Consider the following 27,375-nt stretch of genomic DNA (forward strand, 5'->3'; position numbering starts at 1 on the left):
TGCGCGCATGTAGGTGTGCGTGTGTCAGTGTGCGTGCGTGTACGTGTTTTGGGGGATGTATGTTGACCCTGGCCCAACCCCATACACAAGTCATGTTGCTATCCCTAATATTATTCCATTGCAAAATTCTTACGATGCATAACTTGTTTCAAACCAAATTCAGTCCCTTTTAACTACTATTTTAAAATCAAAACTACAGACAAGGGTAAAAATTTTGCTACAAAATCAAGGATTTTTTTATTAGCACTTCAATTATTTCATAGAGAGCCATAATATAGAAAATATAATTTACATAAAATTACATACATAATTGTTGCATACAGGGTAAGTTTTGAAAGCAGCCAAATCATGATTTTTAGGTTGGTCACATGTGGAAATGTAAGCAGCAACAAAGTGGTACTCAAATAAGAGCCAACTTAGGTAGCTTTAGTGCTACTGTAAGAAAGCTGACACTAATGATGAAAAAAATTAATTACATGGCATCCATCATGATTACAGACCATGATGAGCTTTAACATAGCTAGTTTTGATCCGTTTTCAATTTACACTAAAGAGTAAGTAATGACATTAAAAAAGTTCAAGTCCCAATAATTTTTAGCAATTTCAATTTGGGACTACATAATTCACTGGCAACCCACTTTCAGGATAGCACCCTAATTTTTAAGTTAATTTGTCTTCAATGTTCACTAAAGAATACATTATTGACTCAAGTTTCATTTATGCCTATATATAATGAAAAGCAACATAATGTACAAGCAGAACTCAGCAATGCCATTTGGTGGGTGCCTGGTGTGACGGTGCGCTAATGCTCAAATGATACTTTCGTAAATGAGATATAATAAATTTATGCTCTGATACTAAATATTTAAAAAAAGTACCCTTACAAAACATACTATTTAAAACATCTATCAACATAGAAGTGATGCTGTGCATAGGTAGACAGGTCTGATGCCAGGGGGACAGGTAGAGGAAAATACATCTTCAGATGACCATTCTTCAGTGCCTGAGGGATTTATGGCTACCAGCTTCGATGAAACTATGAACTATGTTTTCCTGAGGAAGCACTCCCCCTAACACCCTCCCTCCCCTGGTTTCAGGCCTGCTGGGTCCATTCGACCATGGACAGTGGGGGAATCCATTGTGAAAGAATTTACATGAACACACAGGTTTTATAAAAATAGTGGATCTATGTCAACAGCAAATGTTATATCACAGGGAAGACAATCTAAGGACATCATCTACAGTCCACCGGCAATTACAGGAGCCTAATAAACAGACTATGGGAATCTAGACGTGTACATTGCCTGTAGCACAAGGTTTATATTCTCCTAAGTTACTAGCATACTAATCTTCCTTAATTTTTTTTTCTTTTTCAAAGAAAAATGAGCTTGCAAATAAAAAGAAAAATGTCCTATCTACAGTTTGATGTAGGTCTCTTCAATACAATAGTAATCTACAATATGTAACACCAAAAGTGCTGACATCATTGCACAGCAGTGCTGCCACCTGGTAATGCCACAACTGTGGTGCCCTCTAGTGTCCTTATCGCTAACTGCCCTGCAGTGGTGATGACTGCTCATAGGTAGGCATATCTATGTCATCAAACACATCAGCCTCTGATACTCAGACAATATATATTATAAATGTGTGAAGCAAGGAGTGTGGCACGACCAGGGTGAGAATGAAACATAACACTGCACTAACAGATGAACACATTTTTACACTCCTACACAGATACAAGTGGGTATAATGCTAAATCACTGTCACTGTTTAATGGACTACATCCAGCTTTGTTTTAACAAAGGGCAAAAACATTTTGAGACCAATTTTAGAAGAGCTAAAGGTTCAGTAATTGAGGAGCTCTATGCCAACTGGCAGAGGAAAGGGGGTGGGGGTGGAGGGGGGGTACCTGATGAATAACCCACCCAGGACCCCGACCACAGAATCTTCTTTCCAGAGATGCTCTTAAAATGTTTTGTTCAAAACATTGCTGGCCATAACTTCACTATGTAAACAGAATGACAACATTCTTATAGAGGCTGGGGTATACTATCTACTCAGTCAACCAAAAGTGTATGATTTCTTTCATTTTCCAGTCTCTCCACTTAGATATAGCTATTGAACAGTCTTCTAAGATATGTAAGTCTCAACATACCATAAACAGTTTGACTTGCTTATTTCTGTCATATTTTTTTACTTTAAAATTAACAGTTAAAACTGTTAAGAACACAAATTAAAGTGTTAGTTTCCATAAGATTCTTAATCGGCCTATTTTTTTTTATTAAGTTGAATGTTTTACTCTTATATATATATATATATATATATATATATATATATATATATATATATATATATATATATATATGTACCTTCCAGACAAAGATCTTTTCACATGACTCTGCTCATAATTCTGCTATTTCTACTTTCCTTCCTTTTTTATTGTTTTGTATTCCAATGAGGCCAAACTCTTCATGTTTTAATTTTGGGTCTTATTTTCTGAAGTTCTCTAAAGATTTCACTGAAGTGAATACGTTGGTCTGGGTCGTACTGCCAGCACTTCAGCATGAGTTCGTACACATTTTCTGGTGCCGTCTCCGGGCGCGGCATACGATAACCTGGAAGACAATCAACACAAAGGCTGAATCGGTCTGCAATATCTGAAGCATGGTGGTCTAAAATATACACAGATGTGAGGTGTAAAAGTTGATGATACGAGATATATCAGGGTTATAAATTGGTGATAGATGAAATTTATCAAAGCTGTTTTGTATTTTGTGGTGACAAGCAGCATTATGTAGGTGTGTATAGGGCTTTTTTTTGCAATGACAAAACATTGGAGTTGTAAGCGGGACACATTTTAACACATTTCAAGTGCAAGTGTTTCATTTTTCTTTTCCACTTGTTTTTATGGATATTCCCCTATATATTCTTTCAAAAGAAGCAAAGAGAGAGAAAGAGAGAGAGAATCTCAAGGTCTGGCTGGACACTCACCAGCGTCCACTCTCTCTCGAGCCTGCTGATTGGTCAGTCCAGGATATGGCTGTTGTCCACCAGAGAAAATCTCCCACATCAGGACTCCATAACTCCACACATCACACAGGGAAGTGTATTTACCTGACACGGAGAAATATGGAATGGTGAGTCAGTATATGTTACTGCCAATGCCACTGACTTCAATAATGTTGTTAGGCATCAAAATGTGTACAATTTCATAAGGAAGGTCACCATTTCTACTGAGTTTTATTTTACATTACTTAATTGCTTTTCAAGGTGTTATTCTATTGTTGATATCATTAAAAAATCTAATCTGCACACATTAACATGTAATCATCATACATTGACCATGTTGGGACCAAATGCCACTGAATACAGACCTTACACATATATATATTTGTAATGAGTGCAATTGACTATTACATTATATTAAGTCTTATTCTGTAATCTGCACACAACTGACCATAGTTCAGTGCCTCTGGTGCTGTACATTTAACCACAAACATGCATGCACTCACGCACGCATGCACACACACACACACACATACACACTCAACTGACCATAGTTCAGAGCTTCTGGTGCTGTCCATTTAATTGGTATCTGTTTGAGTCCATCTGACACTGTGTACTCCTCCTCCTCGCGAGACATCCCAAAGTCGGAGATTTTCACCACATTATCTTTGCCTATCAGACAATTCCTAGCTGCCAGGTCCCTAGAAAACATTGGGAATGGTCAGGATCAGATTTTACCATTGAACAGATATTTCAAAATGTTGCTAGTCAGGGGGAGATTTGGGCCATCTTCTAGGTCTTCCGGAAGATGGTCAGATTTCTGTCGGAAGACGGTCAAAACTGGAGGATGGATCAATAAAGAAAATTTGGAAGCTTGTCAGAAAATATCTCTGGATGGAGGGGAGTGGAAGATGTCAGGGATAGGCCAAGGTGGAAAGATTTGTGTCTCCCCCTTTATTCCAGGAGAAGTGTAGATAATAGGTCAGGTCAGGTCAAGGTCAAGGTCAGGTCAAGGTCAGGTCAGGTCAGGTCAGGTCAGGTCAGGCCAGGTAAAACCTGAAAGCACATTACCTGTGTATGCAGTGTTTACTCTCCAGGTAAGACATGCCAGCAGCAGCATCTTCACACATCTTGACCAGTGCTTTGACAGTCTGACTGGAACCTTTCTTCCTCAGGAAAGTGAGCAGGGCACCACCTGGAATTAGAGAAACAGCAATGAAGAGGGTTTTTTTTTTCAAAAGAAAAAGATCATTAATTCTTTTCAATACTGTGGGATGATTTGAAGGTTTTGATCTCTTGTAACATACTTGATTAGACACGCAAGGAAAATCTTATACAACTGAGCTGCTAGATGTTGTACACAATGAAAGAGTTCAGCTGTTCTAGAAACTATTTCTTGACCAATTCCTTAATTTTTTCTAAAGAAACTAAAAAACATTTCTATCCAAGAGGCATGATATTTCTACCCTAGATCACGTGGCTGACTTTTGTATAACGCAAAAGACATCAAAACTATGTAACTGTATTTCTTTATTGCTTGAGCAACAAGACACTTTGTAACACTGTACTACCATAAAAAAAAAATAGTTTGTATGTATAACTCAAAGGTTGCGAGGCATGTAATGTGTCAGGTGAGACGATGTGACAGTAATTGTGTCAGGTGAGACAGGTTTCTGATGTGACATTGTTCTGGATGTGACAGTAATTGTGTCAGGTGACACAGGTTTCTGATGTGACGTTGTTCTGGATGTGACGGTAATTGTGTTAGGTGAGACAGGTTTCTGATGTAACATTGTTCTGGATGTGACAGTAATTGTGTCAGGTGAGACAGGTTTCTGATGTGACATTGTTCTGGATGTGACAGTAATTGTGTCAGGTGAGACAGGTTTCTGATGTGACGTTGTTCTGGATGTGACAGTAATTGTGTTAGGTGAGACAGGTTTCTGATGTAACATTGTTCTGGATGTGACAGTGTCAGGTGAGACAGGTTTCTGATGTAACATTGTTCTGGATGTGACAGTGTCAGGTGAGACAGGTTTCTGATGTAACATTGTTCTGGATGTGACAGTGTCAGGTGAGACAGGTTTCTGGTGTGACATTGTTCTGGATGTGACAGTAATTGTGTCAGGTGAGACAGGTTTCTGATGTGACGTTGTTCTGGATGTGACAGTAATTGTGTTAGGTGAGACAGGTTTCTGATGTAACATTGTTCTGGATGTGACAGTGTCAGGTGAGACAGGTTTCTGATGTAACATTGTTCTGGATGTGACAGTGTCAGGTGAGACAGGTTTCTGGTGTGACATTGTTCTGATGTGACAACTCACCCTCCACATATTCCATCACTATCAAGACAGGCTGCTTCTGGGCAGCAATGCCCACAAACTGGACAATGTTTTTGTGTGAATACTGACGTAATATCCTTGCTTCTTGGATGAATTTTTTTCTTTGGTCCTCGTTCAATGTTTCTTTACATGTCTTTATGGCCACCTCTTTGCCGTTGTAGACACCTTTACATACATCTCCAAAATTACCCTAAAATATAAAATACAACATAGAATTTGGGTACATTTTATAATTAATATAAATAGCTTATTTTAATAGAGTACAGTGGATTTTCCTGAGTTAGCATTAGCAATTATATTTGTTTGTATCATTAACAGCTTGTTCAAATATCAAGATCACATTATCTTTTTATTACTCATATTTGTACCAATGGGTACTGATATCTGAAAATATTTACAAAATTTTGAATTAGAGGTTCAAAGAAAATTCTTTTAGCATTAATAAATTTTAATGATTACTGGACAAAAAATCTGAAACACACTGAAAACATTCATCTCCAAATAAGAGATAACTTTCAAATATACCAGTATGCTTTGATTTAAAATATGGTGGCACTCACGCTGCCAATCTTCTCTTTGATTACAACATCATCATTCTTCAGTTGCCAGTCTTCCCTAAGGATGGGCTTCTTTAAATACGCCTGGGAGCGGTTGGTGACGGCCGAGCCACTCTTGTGCTGGTAGAAGATCAGCTCCTGGATGGTTTTGTATGAGCCTCCCTCAAATCTCCAGCCCTCCTGTTATATAATAATGATAATAATAATAATAATAATAATAATAAACGTTCTTTTAAGAGGGTTAAACATGTTAAGTGTATACGCTTATGTTACACATGGCCCTCAAATATAATTACCAATATGATGAGATATGAAACACTTCACTAATACCTTATATTTTATTTACTATTTTTTTAAATTATTGACACACAATAACATACAATTTAACATAAAACCAACTTGAAATAAAGAAATATAAAAAATAATTTCTGTTTAAATAAAAATAGTGATTGATGAATATTGCAGACGCTCATATTAAATGTTAAAGGTAAATTAAAGTAAAATATCTAAAATTTCACTGAGTTTCGCTTCATAGTGTTATTGTCAGTATTTCAATGTTGACAATATGGTGCAACTATACTGCAGCATGACTAGACATTGTATTGTGACACAAGAAAAACTGCACTTTCCACAAAAAGAGATTATCAAAATAATCATCCCTCCCACACCTGAAATGTCTCTATAAGTATCTTATATATTTAACATAAGAGAGAGATGGACATTTTTTATCTACTGCTTACCTCTCCTTTTTGTATGATAAAATGCTTATGTCCCTGCCAATACACTGAGAGAACATATTGCGTCTCGCCAGTTTTCTTATTTTTACTTTCTCGCACCAGGTAGTCCCCGTCATTCTGTAGCAGTCGCTGAACCTCGTCTCTGGGCAACACTCCGTGGAACCACTCTTCTTCTGTCAGCTCACTGTTAGGGTTCAAACGCATCTGAAAGTGAAAACAATTGTGTTAGAGGTGACAGCAATCAACCAGAAATTTAGTCAGACATTATGTTGGACTTGATGATTTGAATAAGTTACAGAGCACTGAATGTGCAAAGGTTTTGTATGGGACAATAAAATGGAAAGTGGACAGTGTTTGATTCTGTTCATCTTTTTATCCAATTTTCAGTATGCTTTATTATTTAGGTTGACCCAAAGAAGAATTATATTTGGCAAGCAGTTGCTGACAAAAAGAAAGCTGCTGTAAACCATTTATTTACCCTGATATTACACGTGTCATGGACCTTTCTAGTTTTTCTGCACCATCACACATTTTGTTCTATTTTTGCCACCCCTATCAGTTAAATTAAATATGACATGCAACTGCCCACATCTTTTTACTATTTACTAGACAAAAAAAGTGTTATGGAAGAATAATTATAATTTAATTTTTTATACTTCTTCAAAACGTTTCTTTAAGCTAACAAATTTCATTATCAAATCACCATAAAAACTTCATCAACTAAGACTGCATGCACCAAGGGATCCAAATTCTAAACTCCTTGATCAAATACAACTAACCACTTCAGATTATCAATATTATTCATCAATACTTCTGCTGCTATCCAATACATTCACCACTTACAGTAACTGATTTTAATTCCACCACAGGGATAATACATACACTATCCCAGGTAAACCTGTACCTTACTATAACACAAATTAACTCTGTCCATTGCTATATAGGATTATTCTACAGTTAGTAGGGGCTAATCAGTGTAGTGGTTTTTTACAGATAAATCTCACCATGTACTCATCTGGCAACTCCTAGATTTATGACATAAAATGGGTTTAATTTGTGGACTGTTAATTTTCTTTGAAGATAAACTGGAGATACTCCAAAGACAAATAATTTATATATCATGTTAAAACAATTACATTATACTTTAGTTAAACTATAGTTTCAAATAAAGTTCAAAGACAAAAGAGACCTGTCACCTCTGAAAATTTAAAAAAAATTAATAACAGCACAGAATAAAATATTTTTCAAAACTGAGACCTAGGATGAACTATTTAACTACATAAATAGGATGTCTCACCTTGATATAAGCGCCATCTGCTGGTATTTCAATCACCTCTCCCTCCACTGATTTTGCAGTAGGAGCAGGTTTAGCGTCAGGGAGGTCGTGAACTTCATAACTCTGACCTTGAACTTGATTTTTCGAGGCATCTGACTTGTCCAAGAAGTCCTTGCTAGGTGGCGTGGGGGGTGAAGTTGCCTGCTTTTTGGTGATTTTAGATAACTTGCCAAGGAATTTATTTTTTGCAAATGTTCCTCCCTTAGCACCCCCTGTACTACTGGTGTCTGACTGCAGCAAAAAAATGAATAAATAAAATTAATAAAAAACAAACAAAATTAAAGCTGGTGAACATAATGCTTCCCTTTCTCCCCTTCTTCAACCAAGACAAATGAATCTATGTACAAACAATCTTAGTACAAATATCTCACTGTGGATAGTAAACAGAATCTGTGTGTTGTTCAGTTTACGTCTGTCATAACTCAGAGACACAGAGAAGCTGTGTATCCTGGCTCCTAATGTTCATAAATAACCCAACAATTTGTCCGCTTCATCCACCCAACAATGCTGTAAGTGCATTTTGTACCAGAACAATAAAAGTTATAAAAATACCATTATCTATAAGTTAGCTATATTTGGCAGAACAATAAACTATTCCTTTAATGATTGGTGAGACAGAAATTGACAGCAAAGAAACTAGTTAAAGCCAAATACATACAACAAATTGTTTTCAAAAGGTAAATATTTAATGCCAAAATTGTCAGAATCCATAGATATGTTGGTTAGATATCTATGTACTTCATACCTCCTTTTTTTAGATTTCCATTTAATTTTTCTTTCCTCCTGTTTTAAAGATTTCCACTTACTTTATCTCCTATGTCTAAGAGCTCCACTCCAGCCGGAGGACCATCTTCCTTCACCTGTTCCAGCGGTTTTTCTAGCAAATCACACTGTGCCTGATTCTTCTGCTCCTTACACTTCAACTCTGCAAGCTCTTTCTTCAAGATCAGAACAGCCCTTTTCTTCACCGACAGACTGGAATTTTTAATATGATATAGAGCCTGGCTGTAATAAGCCTGAGAAGTATGGTGAATAGCTCATTATTACGGAAAGAATACTGAAATAACTGCCTGAAAAATGCATGAATTTTTAGAAAAGGATAAAAAAGCAAAGCACAAATCATAAGCCAAAAGCTTTACAATGCGATGTTTCAGGCGCACGAGTTTGTATCAAAAATTCACAATGAGTACATTTTCACAGATTTATTGAGTTCACCATAAAAACTGGATATGTGGTTTTTAGACATGAGCAGATACACGGCAAAAGTTGGCTGACATTTGCCAGATGACTAAAAATGTTCAGATCTGAATAACACAGACAAAAAGCATAAACAAATTAAGACTGACCCTTTCATGCACAAACTGGTCAATGGTTAACAATTCAGTTCACTTCATTAGAAGACGGAATCTGAGAGTGGACGGGGTCACTTACTCATTCTTTCCCTTTTCATCCAAAGGCTGTGACTGTAAGTCTCGGATTTCTTCTTCCATTTTTTGCAACTGTTCCTCTTTCTGTTCCCGGGCTATCCTGGCACACTTCAAATCCTCCTTTACAGCTGTAACACTGAAGAAAGACAACACCCAAATGCGGTATATTACAAATATTTCAGTGATCAGTTGAAATATATCAAGGTTTGTATGCTTTGTATTTATAACTGATAACCTGTATTATGTTTGTGCATACATGGCTGTTATTTTGTACTGAAAAAGTTCAGGGGAGATGCCAAAGTAATACATTTTGTTTTATTTTTTACATCTTTACTTGAGGGGAGATGCAAAATAAAGCATTTACCTGTGCTCAACACTCTCCAAATTGAGATCATCAACAGCTATTTTATCCTTCTGTAATGTTCCACTGTAGTCTTCTAATAAGCCTTCATCAAACACAACTGTGTCTTCTTCAATTTGGCTGTCTCTGATAAGAGAAGAGGATATATTCAGCATCAAAAGAATTGTGTGTTCTCGTGTGATACATTTAATGTTATGGTGTATGTTATGTTTTGGGATGATGGTATATTGGATAGAACACCATTTTATGCCCCATTGCTGCTTTTACTGCTGCCAATGTGGTTAAAAATAGGAATGAAATCAATACAGTTAGCAGTAATAATTCAGGCTAATGTACAGAAAGGTAGTGTGTGTGTGTGTGTGTGTGTGTGTGTGTGTGTGTGTGTGTGTGTGTGCTCTTGTGCACGCATTCTAACCGAGGACACACACCCGCCCGAAACCCACTAACCGAGGACACACCTCCAACCGAGGACGTCCTCGGTTGACATAAGCAGTGGAATGCATAAAGGGGCCCATTTCAAGTTAGGTGGTGAAATTTGACGCTATTCTGAGCCAGTCCTCGGTTATGCTGTATAGCGCGGGCCAAATTCCCGCCACGAGTGTATCAGAAATACTGTCCAACTTTTTGTCTGAAATCGGGCTATACACACGCGTCCTCGGTTGTGCTGTAAAGGGCGGACCAAATTCCGCGTCCTCGGTTGTGCTGTGAAGGGCAGACTAAACTGAAACTAATGTTATATCTCATATATATATTCAGTAAGTTCATATTTTTAAACTAAAGGTCTTTTTTATCAAATTAAGCTCTCCTAGGCCGTTACGTAACTACATAACTATCATCGCACTGTACATATTACGGCACGCTTCTTTATTAGTACAACTGACTTGGAGTGGTTTAAATAAAGAAGAACTGTCTGAATTTGTGGCTCACTCGGTAGATCTTAGGACCGACAATCTTTTGAGGGTGCAAGAATTAAATGAAAAGGGTAAATGGATCGTCCGTAAACCCCCTTTACACTGGGCTCGACATTAGCGCCTGTCCGGGACAGGTAAAAAATCAGTTCGGACAGGTGAAGTTGCAGGGTTGGCTGTCCGACGGACAGGTCATGTTTTGTGAGAAATTTGGAGCAAAAATCTTTTTAAAAAAATATATTTTGTTGCATACTAACGTCTTTTATTCCCTTCCTAGACGGCATTGAAAAGAGTGACCTACTTTTGGCACAAAACACATGCAGTCGCAAAACGAAGTCTGAGTAAACTTACCGCCAAATTATGAAAGAGAACACCCTCCAGAACTTCATCAGACAAAATTTATTCACATATCAGGTTCTTTACTTTATATTTATTTAGTTCAAAATCTACGTGCTCTAGTAGTAAAGACCGTTCCAAAAACAGAAACTACACAACTACTGTGCTGCCTGGGTACAAAGCCAGATTGAACTGGATGAACTGGCTATATCTAGTTCGTTGTCAAGGCAACATACTGCCTGTCAATCAAATACGTTGTATGCTATCTACTCACTATAGAAAGTGAAATCTTTTGGACTGAAGATCTTGTTGAAATGTTGTTTATTTGCCAAAATATAACCTGAAATTTTGTATGGTGTTTTCTTTAATGATTCTAGTATCACCTTTGTTATTTACAGTTAAAAAATAGTGCTCAGCTGGAATATGATAAATTAACATTGCTGTCATATACCAGTATGATATTGATGTAAGGAAGAAATTAGTAATAAAAAATATGAGAATTTTAATAAAAAGAAGGGGAACATTTTATACTGATTTTATTTAATTCATATATTAAAAAAAATCAAACACATGATAACCCAAAAAAAGAAGTTAAATTGTTAACATAGATATAAGTATTATAAAATGAATATTATTGAACATTTCATTGAACTATATTCAAATATTATTAATTTTGAATATTTTAATAAAATTAATTTAACAGTACCCCCTCCCCACTTCCCGCTCAGGGTATTTTTTTTCTTTTTTTTTTTTAAGCTGTGGTTAAACTTCATGTAATCTGTTATCAAATTGCATATTTACAATTAGTAGACCCTGTACCCCAAATCCTAGGAGAAGCCCTGATTGGAACTATGTTAAATCAGACTTAGACCCCATTTCCAGAGATTAGATCGATCTACTTTAGATCAACCTAACTCCCTGGGGGTTCACGCAGAATAGCTGTCAGCCGAGCGGACACGAAAGTTAATTACCCCCTTACAGCTTGTAGTAGGTGGGACGGACATTTAAGCCGGATTATCTGACAGTAATCTAGTGAGACTCCCCGCGGGGATAGATCGATCTAAAAGCTCTGGGAATACAGCCTTATATGCAAGATTTAATCTTCAGGAGTTCACAAGTATGAAAAAACAACTTTTTACCTGAAAATAAATTCACTTTAAGGTGCATTTTCCCAGCTCATTTGATTGAGTATTTTGGTAATAAATACATTAAATGTATGACTACACATTAATTTACAAAGTTTTGGGTATGAATAGAAAAAAAAATATTGGTTTTGTTGGACAGGTTGGTTTGAAAATCGGACAGGTCAAATTTGTGACCACCTGTCCGAAGGACAGGTGCTCATAAAAGTTAGTGTCTAGCCCTGCCAGTGGGGCAGCGTCCTTTGTGCGAGCAAGAAACTGGCATCACTGTGGTCGTAGAAAGGAGGTACAAGCATTGCTTTGGTTGAAAAAAATGAATATTTGGTGATTGGCCAGTTGTCAGAAAGTTAAGTATTATAATTTTGTACTCTCAAATGGATCCGTACTACAGGACGCAGAAAGGACGCCGTCCAGTGTAAAGGGCCCCTTAGCTAACTATGAATTAATCTACCCCTGACAGTTTGAAGAAGGCTATGACATTATGAAAGTTTGAAAATCTTCATAATGGGCTGCTTTTTTTTTTCAGAAAATTTGCTGTTGTTTTTGCTTTTTTCAGCATACATGCAACACTGTAAACACAGTCCAAGGAGAAGCAATAGGTCTATTGTCATGAAACTCACAGAACTGATGATTATTAGTAAAAGGGTTGTCAAAAGATCAAAAATCGGCATATCCGGGCCATTTTTTGTCAAAAGTTATGCTGTTTTTTTTTCTGCCATTTTCAGCATATAAGTAACACTGTAAGCACATTTCAGGGAGAACCGATAGGCCTGTTGTCATTAAACTCACAGGAGTGATCAATGTTACCAATATACAAATCAAGTTTGAAAATAGGATTGATTGGTTGAGTTTTGTGGAAGTTGTGCCTTGTTTTGATATATATAAGTGGTTTTCCTCAGATTTGATTGTCAGGCATGTTGACAGTTTCGTTATTGAACTAACTAGATATGTAAATATGTTAGTGTTTGTCTGAAATTTTCTGCATCTTTACAACATTGCTAGTTGATTATATAAATATGACGGTAAACATGTTATCATGTACTGTGTAATACAGTGTCTCAAAATGGAGGCAATGGGGTGATTATTTTCAAAAGTTTTGCATTTTTTCTCCTTTTTTCATTGTACATGCAACACTGTAAACACATTTCAAGGAGAACCAATAGGCCTCTTTTCATAAAACTCACAGAACTGATGATTATAAGTAAAAGAATGGTCAAGATTGAAAATCAGCATGACCAGGCCCTTTTCTTTCAAATGTTATGCTGTTTTTTTTTTTTCAGCATATAAGTAACACTGTAAGCACATTTCAGGGAGAACCAATAAGCCTGTTTTCAAGAAACTCACAGGAGTAATCAATGTTATCTATATACAAATCAAGTTTAAAAATAAGATTGATTGGTTGAGTTTTGAGGGACTTCAGCTTTTATTTGTATATAAATGGTTTTCCTCAGATTTGATTGTCAGGCATGTTGACAGTTTCGTTATTGAACTAACTATATGTAAATATGTTAGTGTTTGTCTGAAATTTTCTGCATCTTTACAACATTGCTAGTTGATTATATAAATATGACGGTAAACATGTTATCATGTACTGTGTAATACAGTGTCTCAAAATGGAGGAAATGGGGTGATTATTTTCAAAAGTTTTGCATTTTTTTCTCCTTTTTTCAGTGTTCATGCAACACTGTAAACACACTTCAAGGAGAACCAATAGGCATGTTTTCATGAAACTCAGAGAACTGATGATTATTAGTAAATTAAAAAGAATGATCAAGATTGAAAATCAGCATGACCAGGCCCTTTTCTTTCAAATGTTATGCTGTTTTTTTTTCAGCATATATGTAACACTGTAAGCACATTTCAAGGAGAACCAATAAGCCTGTTTTCATGAAACTCACAGAACTGATGATTATTAGTAAAAGAATGGTCAAGATTGAAAATCAGCATGAACAGGCCCTTTTCTTTCAAATGTTATGCTGTTTTTTTTAAGCATATAAGTAACACTGTAAGCACATTTCAGGAAGAACCAATAACTTAAAGCCTGTTTTCATGAAACTCACAGAACTGATTATTATGAGTAAAAGAATGGTCAAGATTGAAAATCAGCATGACCAGGCCCTTTTCTTTCAAATTTTATGCTGTTTTTTTTTTCAGCATATAAGAAACACTGTAAGCACATTTCAGGGAGAACCAATAGGCCTGTTGTCATTAAACTCACAAGAGTGATCAATGTTATCTATATACAAATCAAATTTAAAAATAAGATTGATTGGTTGAGTTTTGAGGGACTTCAGCTTTTATTTGTATATAAGTGGTTTTCCTCAGATTTGATTGTCAGGCATGTAAACAGTCTCATTATTGAATTTACTAGATATGTAAAATGGGTTGTTTGACAATTTCTGCGTCTTGACAATATTGCTAGTTGATTATATAAAAATGGTGGTAAACCTGTTATCTTGTATTGTGTAAAAAAAGTGCCAAAATGGAAATGAACTCGTATCATTGTAGTTTGTCAGATTCAATCATTCACAATGTTCGGAATGGAGGAAATTGGACATTTAAACTTGTTATATTGATATTTTTGCCATCTCAACAATTTTCTTAGTTGATCATGTGAAATGGCAGTAAACTGTATTATTTTATGTAAAAAAGTTAAAAATGGAAAGAAACCCATTTCAGTACAGTGCTCTCTTGTATACATTTAGTATGTCTTTGGAGTTCCATGAACCTGAAAACCTTTGCTAGTCACATTTTCTGAATATTCATGATACTAATATTTTATTATAAAAAATTGATGATCATTATGCTGTTAAGCATTATATAATATTGCATCAAATTGGAAGAAAGCACAATTTTGGGTGCTGCTGGCATGATGTCCTCAATTGTAAAATTGTGTACTGTGCAAGTCTGTATCCAATGGACGACACTTTGTGTTATCAAAATATAAAATTCATGATAATAAAAGAGTGCTAAATAGAAAATAAGCATTATGAAAATAAAATGTTTGAAAACGAATTTCTTTGGTCTTTTATTTTATTTCATCAGTATCCTTTCTTTTCCTAAATTAATTGATGTTTTATCTCATAATCTTCAAATCTAAAAAAGTGGCAAAGCCCAGCATTAAATATTGTATAACTGTTCATTTAATCATCACCTCTGGTGTTATTTTGGAATTTACCTTAAATATGAAAGAATTTCATAAAAATGTGAATTGCTGCAAAGTAACGCTATATAAAATTTGCTTTGCATTAAAAGTACAATCATTATTACATGTAGATGCATGCATGTCCTCGGTTGTAATGTGTAGTGTCTGTCCGTGTGTGTGTCCGTGTGTGTCCTCGGTTAGAATGTAAAATTCTTGTCAGCAAAAAATTAGTTTTTATAAAAAATTAATTTATAACATTCATACTCGAATAGATTTTACCCTAAATTGAATGTTTTTATTTTGATTTAACCAAGGAATAAGATGTCCTCGGTTGTATGGTGTTGTGCTGATGTCCTCGGTTGGTACACATAGACAAGTATGTGTGTGTGTGTGTGTGTGTGTGTGTGTGTGTGCGCCAGCATGCATGTTAGTATTGATACTTTAAATAATCAACAGTGTTGATGCTTCAAATAGTCCATAATTGTTTTTCACTGGCAGGCATAAACTGTCCATGCTTAATATCTTTTATAAACCATCTTACTTGTATTTCTCAAGGAATCCATCATATTCTGTAAGATGATGTATCCTGTTAACAGCCACATCTATGTCCTTCTGATTTGCTATAAAGTCCTCTGAACATGTACTTGCTAACAGGGTATACTCTAGCAAAATGTCCTTACTGAAAGAGAAAAAGGAATTTGTGTTTGTTTTGCATGTTGGGTTTAGTGTTGTAGGTTCAGTAATATCAATGAAAAATTCTGGAAGCAAACAGTGATTACTGTTTTCTACCATTCCGTTTTCTGCATGTCTATAGACATGAACTTAAGCCCATCTTACTGGGAATAATTCAATTGCATTTTTATATAAATAGTTTCAAAATTCCAACAATAACTTTCACTACAAAACATGATGCTGATAACAGGAGTGACTCTCACATAAGCTATCGCTGGATAAGACTTCCAAGTATCTTTAACATGTAGTATACTGCTTGATCAATGCATCTACAATCCCTCCATTATATATTTTAACTTCCTTTTTGTGGCTTAGCATTTTCAAACTGTTTTAATGAAATATTTACATTTTCCCTTCACAAACTCCATAAAATTATCTGCTTTTAATTTTCTTTCATTTTTTTTTTTTTTTTGAAAGTATGAGGAATGGGGGGAGGGCAATTTTTCCTCAGAGTATGTCAGATTTTGAGTGTGTTAACCTTAAGATAGATGAGATGTGTTAACTCACCACTGTTCAACCATATCTTCCTGTATAGCCTGGTGGTAGTTCAGCAGGCCAGGCAGGGTGGTCCTCAGGTAGGCAGAGTGCTGCTGGTTGTAGTCATGTATGGCCACCACATACTGGTTGTGTGTCTTGTGAAGCCTGGTGCAAGTCTTGAGAACTTTGCTCTTGGCTTCTTCAAACTTACTGCCACCTTTACCTAGCACGATGAAATGAAAATGACTTTAATTTATCTGGTAATATGAATATAATGCATTGAGTATGTGATGAAAATCTAAATACACTGTAATTTGAAGAAGGTGGTGTGTAAAATAAGAAACTTACAAAGAGCTGTCCAAAACTGAAGCTAAAACAATAAAATTTTGTAAATTTGTTCAGTCACTTGCTGCTGTTTCTGCTTTGGGCCAGTGCATTCTTAGAACCTCAAAGAGTCAGCAAGTTTTAAAATTTGACACAGAATGATGAATATGTTTTTACATGACTCCTGTAAGCCAAGAGATGAGTAAAAAGAGAACATTTAAAACAATTTAAAATATATCAAAAATGAAACCAAACTCCTGACACACTTACTTTTGTTGTACAAGTCTTCATACTTTGCTCTTTCTGTCTTCAATTTGTCGACCAGTTTTGCATATTCTGACTTCTGTGTCTCCACCTCCCTTTTTGACTGCAAAGGAAACAACAAACAGAATGTCATTTGATTTCAGCAAATTCTTTAATTTGATTGCAGCATCTTAAAAGAAAATTTGTAAAAGACAGAATTCAAATCAGTACACACAGACAGGCACTATTCCCAAGAGTCTTCTCAGAAACTGCATTCACGTGTACATGTGTGTTTTTGTGGATGTGGGTGTGCGCGCATGTGCAACAGCGTGTGTGTGGACATGTGAAGGGGTATGTTTAAAAACCAAATGGCAATTAAATATGCAGATTTTTCTTTTTCAGGGCAAAATACTTGGGAGGAGAACTTACTGCTGCTAACTCTGCGTCCAGCCTCTGTCTCTCCTCTGCTAACATTTTTCTTGATGCTTTTTTTTCATTGATCAGCAAGCTCAACTTTTCAACTGTCTTAGAAGACATGTCTTCAGCATTCTGCCTTACACGTGAGGCTATATCTTCAGTTTTCTTGATTATCTCTCCCCATACCTATATTAATAAATTGGTAATAATGATAATAAAGATATAAAGTAAATATAAATAAAATGGTTTGAGGCAAATAATATAATACATATTATGACTTGTTTCAAATTCAATCAAACTTGCTTATAGTCAGTAATTTCTGAGTAATGTTAATTAAGTTAACATTTTAAACTTATTGACATGCTTTTTCAATGCCACATGATGAAAGCAGAGGTTTTTACTCAAAGACATATTAAATCCAGGTAACATCCTGTGTTCTACTTTCACCTACCTCAAATATCGGATTACTGAATTCGGCATTGTCCAGTCTCTGAGCCTGTTTGACCATCTCTCCCAGTCCATTGGCATAGCTTTTGTCACTCTTTATCCGCATTTCTATACTCTTGCGCATGCTCTCCAGCAGACGCACTTCAGCATCCTGCAGCCGAAGCAATGCATCATGGGATTTGGGCTGCTGCAGAGTAGCACCAAACTTCATTTTGTTCTGAAAAGAAAATCAATATAGATTATAACAGCCAATAACATACTGAAAAATAAAGAGCAAAAGTATTATGTTCAAAGTCAGACAACTCTATAAATATATACCAGATGTATAAGCAAGCAGATATTTGGCCGTTATCCATCAACAAACATGATCCTACGTAAATACTACACACTGGCAATACAATTAGGTTGGAGCTTTTGTTTATCTTTGTTGATAAACCAAGACAAAAAACAGCCCTTAACAGCTAGTACCTGACTGATTATTGGTATAAATATTTCTCAATGTATTAAATGCCAGATTGAATGCTTTTAACATAACGAAATTATTTCACATATTATCAGTGATCAGAAATCAATAGTATAGAAGTCGCAAAGAGAAAACTGTAGATTGTAGCGTGAGAACATATAACTAAGCATAAGAGGTTGATTTATGTTGACCTCCTATCATCTCCTTATCAGATGTCAACTAACCACAGAGAAATAAGTTACTGATTCCTTTTTAATCATCAAAATTCCCTTTCACAAGGAAAACAATTACTGGGAACTGCTCTCTGTAAATTGTTACAACATATTCAGTGTTTAAAGAATTAGTGTACTAGTGACTTCATTACGGTTTTTATAAAAGGTAACAATAACTTTGACATGTAACTCAAATATGAATGTTTTTTTTTTTCATAATTTCATAGTCAAAATCAGTGTTTAATCTCTAGCTCTGTGAACATAAGGGTAAATTAAAATAAAATGTGTACTTTCATGATCAGACTATCCAAATATTGATCACAAAAAGACCATTGAGCAGTTATTATCAATATGAGATAAACACTTCCCTTTTTGAATTTGACAGGAACACATTCACTTCTACTATTAGTTCACCTGCAGAACCCCCTCTCCACTTAAAAAAAGAAATAATAAGAAATGGACTAAAATATAAAGTCACTGGGGAAATTTGGCTGTATAACTGGTTGAAAATTGCTGAAAACCGGACTTCCTTCTTCCTGCTTTAAGTATTGTTTCAATTACTGACAGTGTATGGTAATATAAAACGAGTACCTTGTGACCAAGTTTAAAACTGATACCTAGAGACCTAGTTTTAGAGTGCATTCCCATAGATTTAGATTGATCTATCTAGATCGACCTTACTCCCTGGGGGTTCAAGCTAAATTGATGTCAGCCGAGAGCGCATGGTAGTTAATTCCCCTTTACAGCTTTTAGTAGACGGAGACTCTTAAGCCGGCTAAGCTGACAGTAATCTAGTGAGACTTCCCACATGGATAGATCAATCTAAAATCTGTGGGAATGGGGTCTAATACTGGTACCTAGTGACGTATTTTTAGACAGGTACCTAGTGACCTAGTTTTGCCACCTAACAGATGGTGCTGTATATTAATATACAGTAATAGAAGTCTGGTGAAATATTCACAATATTTTATTTAATAACCCCAATCTCCTTGATCATCATCTGATAAATTTGTTATGCTGCCACTAAATGGGGACACATTTAATGGTAAGGGATTCATGAAAAACATCCTTTGGAGATCAAATTGGTGCCTCAGACCAATTTTAAACATTTTTCATAAACTTTGTGCTGTTCTATATCCTTCCACTAAGTCACTGCATACCTGATGGTTTCCAGTACTTGAGGTTAGCCACTTTTTAGTAAAGAATGGTATTTAGTGGTCAAACTGGTCTCAAGATGACTTCATGTGACACTAAGTATAATGGGACAGATATTAAAATGGAAATTACTGGATACCAGTGAGAGAAAACTGACTACTTCTCCAAACATGGATTTCCGGTGCACTAAACTCAATACTAGTAAATGTTACAACTAAAAATAAATTTATATATGAAAGCTTAAATTAAATGCATTTAAAATAAACTCAATCTTGACATAATATCCTATTTTACTAAATTACTCATGTGTTTATCACCTTCTGAATATTATTTTTAATATGTTCAGCATCTTTAAAGAAGCGAGGTTTAGAAAAAAAAGTACATTGGTTATTGTTTTTTGAAATTTGTACTTATTTTAAATATATACTTGACTTACAGGGCTCAGAAATGTTCATGTTGATCACAGGTCATAACATGTTGTAAAGTACAGAAGAACACATAACATACCCAGTGACAAAAGGCGATAATAATAATTACTGACCCGTTAATTTTTAATGATGCTCGGTATATATACGGTATGCATATACTGATGTAGTGATATAAAAATAGAGACAAGAAGATTATTCACTTCAAAAGCTGTGAAGTGTAACTAAGTCTTTGTCGAGATCTGATATTTTCACTGTCTTCAGTGAATCACATCTTGATATACTGTACTAGTACTTGTTATTTACATTACTTAAAAAAACAGTTGTCTTTTATATAAATTCCAACTCTCCTGTATAATAGATTTCTGTGCTGTTCACGAAGGCTGAAAATCAATATGATTTTATCAGTCTTTTAACAACCATTATGGCTAATTATAATATTTGGGATGGGAGTGGAGGGGATTTTACCCAGTATCTACTTAGTCATTTTGCAGCAATTTAAAAACTAAAAAATGTCTTGATTAAATGCTTCAGTGAGCATCAGTTCCACTTGAAATTTAGCACAACACTGACCAAATAAAAACCAGGGAATTGTGAGTACGTAAAAATAATACTAGAGGACAGTCTTACTATGTTAGAGATACAGTACTGTACAGTCATAGGCGATGCACTTACATGTAGTACTGATTTCTATTTCAAAACATCGAATAGACTATAGTTTATAACTAACACAGTCAAACACAGTCAAATGTAAAAATTGAGGCTGTGCATATTTTACCATTCACAGGGACCTAATTGCTTGGCACGTACAATGGTATAATTAAAACTGATACCACATGCATTACTGCTAGTGCTAGTGGTTGCCTCGCCTAAACGATGATAGGATTCGGTCTAGCAAAGGGTACGCAAACATAAAATCTAGGGGTTTATGGCTAGTTACCATGCTACATCCCATACCAAAACACGACTTTTACACCTCACAGTTTATGATACTCATCCAGGCTCTCTTACCTGCTCGCTTATCGTTTCTATGTCATATTAAAGCTAACTTTCTATATGCAAAAATCTTGATGACTTCCTCGTTCCGCTGACTTCCGCTTCGATTACGACATGACGTCACCAGTTTTAGTGTTCACATAAATTGATGACGTAGACGCACTATACACGGGATTCCACAGGTGAGGACTTGAGACTTGTTTATGTTTTACTGTTTATTGACATATCAAGGACAGTTTGTACTGTCATGCAAGAGTTTAAGTAGAATAAAAGCCTGCACTTAAAGCGTGTTCAAACCTTTAATGGTTTTTGCTATTGGCAATTAACTGGCTAAAATCAGTTCACTAGGGATTGGTCATGATTTACAGGTGTACATGTACAATGTATTAAGTTGTGGTTTTACTTTCATGTTGTCCTTACATGTACATTGTCATTACTACCAGTAGTTATACTTGCATTGCAATTTAAATCTGCATACTAGTAGCATACAGTAGTTGCAACCTTCCTCTTTAAATAAATTTTATCTTTATGCTAGGAAAAAAAATGCATAGAAATAATAGATGTTGCATACATGGTCATTAAAATTGTGATATCTGGTAGGTTTATGATTTTTTTGCAGATTCAAAAAATTAAGCTCAACAACTCGGTGTTTGATGTATTTCAGGGCTAAAATGGAGGATGTTCCCACTGAGAAGCAGACAGTCACCTGGTTTGATGAAAGCATTCAGACAGAAACGGCAAGCGCAGGGACTGAGAAGCAGAGTTTAATACTTGCCAGTGAAATGGAGTTTCCAGAACAGCCAGCAGTAAATGTCACAGTGACCAGAGATGACAAGACTGCAGAGAGATCACTACCAGTGCTTTTTAAGATTAGAGAAAACCAATCCACAATTTCATGTACAGGTGGCAGTGGTGTAATACCTAGAGAGCCAAGCTATCAGTTAGAACAGCATAATGACCACTGGCATCCAGTGTGTATAGACAGAAATGCAGCCCCCACACCTCATCTCTCTCACTGTCACACCAAACGCAATGCAAGTACTTCACAACTAACACATTCTAAGATTAAGAAAGTTTTTACCAAGCCATCACAGTGGAATGATAGTCAACACACTGCAGCTATGTCACAGTTGACAAGTTCCCAATATAAAGGAACAACATGTACATCATCAAAAAGTCGAGGCAAGGTGATCTGTCAAAAGAGAATGAACAGTATGAACCAGGATTTTATACAGAAATGCTCCAAAAGTTGTTCGTGTGATAAACCAAGCATTGAAAAATCAGACAGTGTGCCACGGCTTGGGTGTCATTGTGAAGAGAGGAAACAAAGTGCAGCTTTGACAAATGCTTGTCCGGCATTTCAGAAACGTTTTCAAAAGGAAAAAGACAAGCTGTTGTTACACCCAACACAATCAGACAACCATGACAATCCAGTGTCACACCTAACACAATATCATGTCAATGAGCTGCCACATAATGTGCTGCTTAGAATATTCACAAGCCTCCCATTACCTGATTTGCTCTGCCGTGCTTCCCTTGTCTGTAAACTCTGGAGTACTCTGGCCAGAGACAGTGACTTATGGAGGACAGTGAGAGTTAAAGGCTTTGTCAAGGTGGATAATGCTGTATTAGAAAGACTGACATCTTACAGTGAAAATGTGTATGAAGTGGACATCACAGACTCTAGGCTAGTGAACAACAAAGGGGTTGCCCGTTTACTGAAAAATTGCAAGAGATTGGAGGTCTTCAAGGCTTCAAGGTACAAGTATATGTATTCTGCACTATGTTTAAGGAGATTGGTTTGAATTAAGTAGAGATTGAGGTTTTACACTGTTGGTTTAGATGTTATATGTAAAATAATAATTTCTTAAATTTAATATATGTATGTAAGTAGAAACTCATGTTTTTGATTCTTTTTACCAGTTTTAACCTTTTGGGATTAATGGTCTCTGTTACTCACCATAAGCCAAGGTCAGCTTCAGTCTAATAAACTGAATCACTGTTTCTCACTACAGCTTAGACTTCTGATCAGAAGATTAGAATCATTGAAAATCAAAGTACTGGACAAATGTGTTTCTGATATGAGAGGACTCTTACTGAGCCAATCTAATATTTTCTTTTTGTGATTTAATTATGTTATTGTTTCACCATGCTGTGTCCAGTAATTTGAAATGTGTGTATTCTTCCAGGTGCCAGCAACTCTCAGACCAAGCCTTCTGTGAACTGAGTGACTGCAGGTTTTTAAACCACCTCAACCTGGAGAACCTGCATGCTTTATCTGATGTAGCACTGGAGAGGGTAAGAATATTCTACAGCCTCGGTGATTTCCTTTCCATGAAGGGCAGATTCGGGGTTAAAATCATTTTGAAAATATTGAGAATACTTTCCTTCATATAATGATTGATATATTGATTAATAAGATGAAAGAGTGAGGGGAGAGAGTTCACCCATGTCTGTCCATGTTACTATATTGTCATTGGCAATTCTAAGACGTGGGCACGTGAATCACTTTCTCTCCACCCTCACCCCATTGTATTAGTATATGTGTATTTTAATGCCATTAAATAAGGAATGCCTAGTATAGTGTTACATACAAAGCCTGTTACATTGTATATTATCATATTTCAACAAGTACAGTATAAACTGTGACAAAATCCAAAATAACATTGAAAACCTGTTTATAACACAATATATTTTTATGTATAGAAGGACTGGGCCAAACTGATGTCCGTTGTGGATACCTTAACTGTTAAATATGATAGCCTCTAAAGTGAATCTTTGCACAAGTACAATAACTTGTGTCTACTGTTACCTCATATGTTCCAGATATCCCGTAACTGCCCCAACCTGGCCCACATAAGACTCAGCCAGGCACGAGACATAACTGACCACGGGGTCGCCCAGCTGTCCGAGGGGTGTCCACGGCTGAAGTCTGTCTGCCTTGACCAGTGCTTTTCTGTACGTTGAAGTCATGCTAAGACAAGAATTGATTAAGATCAAAAATCATTCTTAAATATGCCACCATTTTAGTGACTTGGAAAAGGCACATGGAGAATACATATGTCATCTGCTTATTTGCTGAGGTTTTAAGAAATTTTTCAGTGCAAGATAACCTAAGTCTGAATACAATTGAAGCTTTAGCTTAGCTGTGCATGTGGCAGTACTGTGCTAATAGTTCAGAGTTGAACCTTTCAGTATTTTGGAAATAAATTATGAAATATTTCTGTAAAATTCAGAGGTCCTTGATAAACCTATCAGTCCACTGTCCATTTGGCCAATTGAAAGCTGAAGGAGCATGCAAGTAATTCCCATTGCCATACATGTGCACCTTCATGAAGGTGTTGTATGTTTTTCTTGGCTTTTAGATAAAGGACCCTGGTATTATAAAGCTGACAGAACGCTGCAGGAGTTTGGAAGAGTTAAGTTGTATGTCATGTGACTTGACAGACTGCAGTCTCTTTCACATTGCTAAGGTAAGGTACACTTATCAAACACAATATATCACTCCCAAGTCTGTCACAGTGTCACACCTAACACACTCTGAATCTCCCATAGACAGGCATACTTATCAAACACAATGTCACACCTAACACATTCCCTGACAGAGCATCTTTGTGTTTTAACTTGGTGCCTCACAAACATGTATTCTTTCTCTAACTGTTTTTATCATTCTCAAGTTATGCAACCTGTTTGTGTCATGTTCTAGCTTATGTTCTAGCTTACAGCAATGATTCAATCTTTTTAATGGCCAAAATTCTGAAATTTTACAGATATTGATTTTTTGAAGGCATAAATTCTTAAAATAAGAACAATCCTGTTAGGTAGAAGCAACAAAAATGAAAAGCAGGCTACACTATAGTTCTATTTTATACATTAAAAGCACCACAAATGCTATAATTAATACATAACAAAACATAATTTGTGAAATTGTCACTCTAAAAGATTGATCATTTTTGCCCATTGAAAAGATGGAGACATCACCTATACTGATGTGTTGTTTTCCCTCCAGCTACCAGAGCTGCGAGTCCTGGGGGTTTCCCAGGTGAAGAGACTGACCAGTGCCGGGGTCATCGCAGTGGTCAAACAGTGTCCAAAACTGGAGGTGCTCAACCTGGGCCTGTGTTCTCAGATAGATGATATGTGTGTGGACAGTATTGCCAAGTATGGGAACAGACTGAAGAATTTACACATGGTCTCCTGTAGTCTTACTGATCAAGGTACTGGCTTGTTTAAATTTGTTTATAGGAAAATATTTTATGTTGATTTTTATTCTCTTTGTTAAATACTATATTTTATGTTATTGTGTCCTATCATATTTTATTATATCAAATCATTATCATATCATATAATGTTATAATTAGCTTTGTGCTGAATTTCTGAATTTGGGAGTTTGGTTGAGAAAAAAAGTGATTTCTTTAAGGGAAAATATTAAATAAATGAAAAATCACAAGGCTTGGAATTATTAAATATTATTAGTAAATCAAGAATTATAAAACTGCTTCCTCAAACTGCTTTCTTTCAGCCCTTCAGAGCCTTTCACGCTGCAAACAGTTACAGCACCTGGACATAGGCTGGTGTCATGGCGTCACAGATCACGGCGTGAAAACCATCTCTGCCAATGCTGCCAGCTTGCAGTTCTTGGGGTTAATACGCTGTGATCAGGTTACCACGGCAACAGTGGAGCAGCTGATGGAGACGTATCCTAATATCCACTTCTCCACCGTGATGCTGGAGTTCAAACGACTGCTGGCCAAAGCACAACAAGAGATTGGTAGAGACAGGGAATTTCCACAGCTGGCAGCAAAAGTTCTACTCTGAAATTCTTGACATGACCATTGATTGCTCTTCACAGAGCGTCCGCCAAAAAGATCTCTATATGTTGATAAAAGTTCTAAGCCATGCAAACATGCTAAGAACCCGTCTTGTGATTTGAAATCATCTAAAAGGCAGCTCACTTCATTTTTTAACAATGAATTCTTCTTACAGTGGTGACTGTGGTTCTTGTTAAGGCAAATACATTTTGGTCTGAGATTACAATTGCTCAGTTGATAGTTTGTAGATTAGCATGCTTCTTGAAGCAGAGTTAAGTTTGTATTTTTCTTTTGCCCATGTGTTAATTATAAATGGGCTCCAGGTTATGGGGTTTTCAAGAAGATATTGACATGTGAGACACTATCAGCTGCTTTAAACCTGATTTGTTTATGTATCTTTTAATGGAAGAGAAGCAGTTACAAGTAACATGAAGAACTTTTTGATTACTAAGGATTTTATTTTTATCCAGTCATCTCTCTAACTCTTAGACCATGTGTTTAAGCAAAGTAAAACTAGATATCATTTTAATTGTGATATATTGAAGAAGCATTGTAAGTCACAGTTCATATTGGATTAAATTTTTCTAGTTGGTAGTGTTATGCAATTTCAGCCCGACTTTAGCTTAATTACAAGCAAGTGGATTCAAAAACTCCATAATTTGATAGTTGTAGGACCAAAAGGGCTAATGTTTACAAAATCTAAAAAATATTGAAAACCTAAAAATATCAGAACAGCAGAATTTCATTCTGTCCCTCAGTCCTATGAAGAGTAATTTTTAATTCAATTTTGTTAACAAATGTGTTGTTTGCTGTTAAGTTTTTTTTTTAAAAACAATATGTCTTAAGGTGGGTGTGTACTTCTGCAGGTAGTATGCTATATTAAAATTCAGATATACTGGGTACTGTTTCATTTATTATAATATTTATAATAAGATTCATGTATCACTTGCCTGTATTTAGCAAGTGTGGCAGTTAAATGATGACTTTGTCTGAGCTGTGGCTTTCGCACTTTTGATACTTTTTATAGTTGCTTATCTCTGCTCAACATATTATTATATGGTGGTGGAAAATTTTGTGACAAGTACTAAAATACTAATGCCAATGATTGTTATTGTGACAGTACTTGACAAGTACTAAAATACTAATGCCAATGATTGTTATTGTGACAGTACTTCAAAAGTACCATTAGTTTAACATCTTTTAGCTTCAATGTCTTTATTCAAATCATGATATCAAATTACAATACATATATGACGTGATTGTCTGTAATTCAAGAAGATGATATGTAGATAATTGTAAAGAACAAAACCTTTTACAATAATGATCTAAATACTGCGAGATCACAAACACATGAAAATATAGAAACAATATCGTAC

General features: G+C 35.8%; 2 protein-coding genes across 2 annotated transcripts; one reads left to right on the top strand and one right to left on the bottom strand.

Moving 5' to 3' along the window:
- Positions 1–211: 211 nt before the first annotated feature.
- On the bottom strand, positions 212–21,321 carry LOC106171525 (tyrosine-protein kinase Fer). The gene is made up of 17 exons (XM_087004223.1): positions 21,204–21,321; positions 17,942–18,154; positions 17,503–17,676; positions 17,101–17,197; positions 16,537–16,729; positions 15,839–15,976; positions 9,770–9,892; positions 9,410–9,541; positions 8,785–8,953; positions 7,940–8,209; positions 6,646–6,846; positions 5,909–6,085; positions 5,331–5,538; positions 4,078–4,201; positions 3,556–3,707; positions 2,992–3,114; positions 212–2,615 (listed from the first exon to the last, which is right to left on the bottom strand). The coding sequence occupies exons 2-17, from the start codon at positions 18,146–18,148 to the stop codon at positions 2,470–2,472; spliced, it is 2,634 nt and encodes an 877-aa protein (XP_086860349.1). The 5' UTR covers positions 18,149–18,154; positions 21,204–21,321; the 3' UTR covers positions 212–2,469.
- Positions 21,280–27,374, top strand: LOC106171526 (uncharacterized). The gene is made up of 7 exons (XM_013551915.2): positions 21,280–21,370; positions 21,853–22,947; positions 23,378–23,486; positions 24,015–24,146; positions 24,554–24,661; positions 25,198–25,405; positions 25,711–27,374. Exons 2-7 carry the CDS (start codon positions 21,860–21,862, stop codon positions 26,004–26,006), a joined length of 1,941 nt encoding a protein of 646 aa, XP_013407369.2. The 5' UTR covers positions 21,280–21,370; positions 21,853–21,859; the 3' UTR covers positions 26,007–27,374.
- The last annotated feature ends 1 nt before the right edge of the window (position 27,375 follows it).

Source organism: Lingula anatina, chromosome 2, assembly GCF_051362555.1.
Source record: "Lingula anatina isolate TDL-2025a chromosome 2, LinAna3.0, whole genome shotgun sequence".
Lineage (NCBI taxonomy): Eukaryota > Metazoa > Brachiopoda > Lingulata > Lingulida > Lingulidae > Lingula > Lingula anatina.

Excerpts from the sequence above, each read along its gene's own strand:
- LOC106171525 (XM_087004223.1), bottom strand. The coding sequence starts at position 18,148 with ATGAAGTTTGGTGCTACTCTGCAGCAGCCCAAATCCCATGATGCATTG. Across the intron at positions 17,198-17,502 it reads TGGACGCAGAGTTAGCAGCA|TCAAAAAGGGAGGTGGAGAC; the intron begins GTAAGTTCTCCT and ends TTTCCTTTGCAG. Across the intron at positions 9,542-9,769 it reads TTGGAGAGTGTTGAGCACAG|TGTTACAGCTGTAAAGGAGG; the intron begins GTAAATGCTTTA and ends GTCTTTCTTCAG.
- LOC106171526 (XM_013551915.2), top strand. The coding sequence starts at position 21,860 with ATGGAGGATGTTCCCACTGAGAAGCAGACAGTCACCTGGTTTGATGAA. Across the intron at positions 24,147-24,553 it reads GCCTTGACCAGTGCTTTTCT|ATAAAGGACCCTGGTATTAT; the intron begins GTACGTTGAAGT and ends CTTGGCTTTTAG. Across the intron at positions 24,662-25,197 it reads GTCTCTTTCACATTGCTAAG|CTACCAGAGCTGCGAGTCCT; the intron begins GTAAGGTACACT and ends TTTTCCCTCCAG.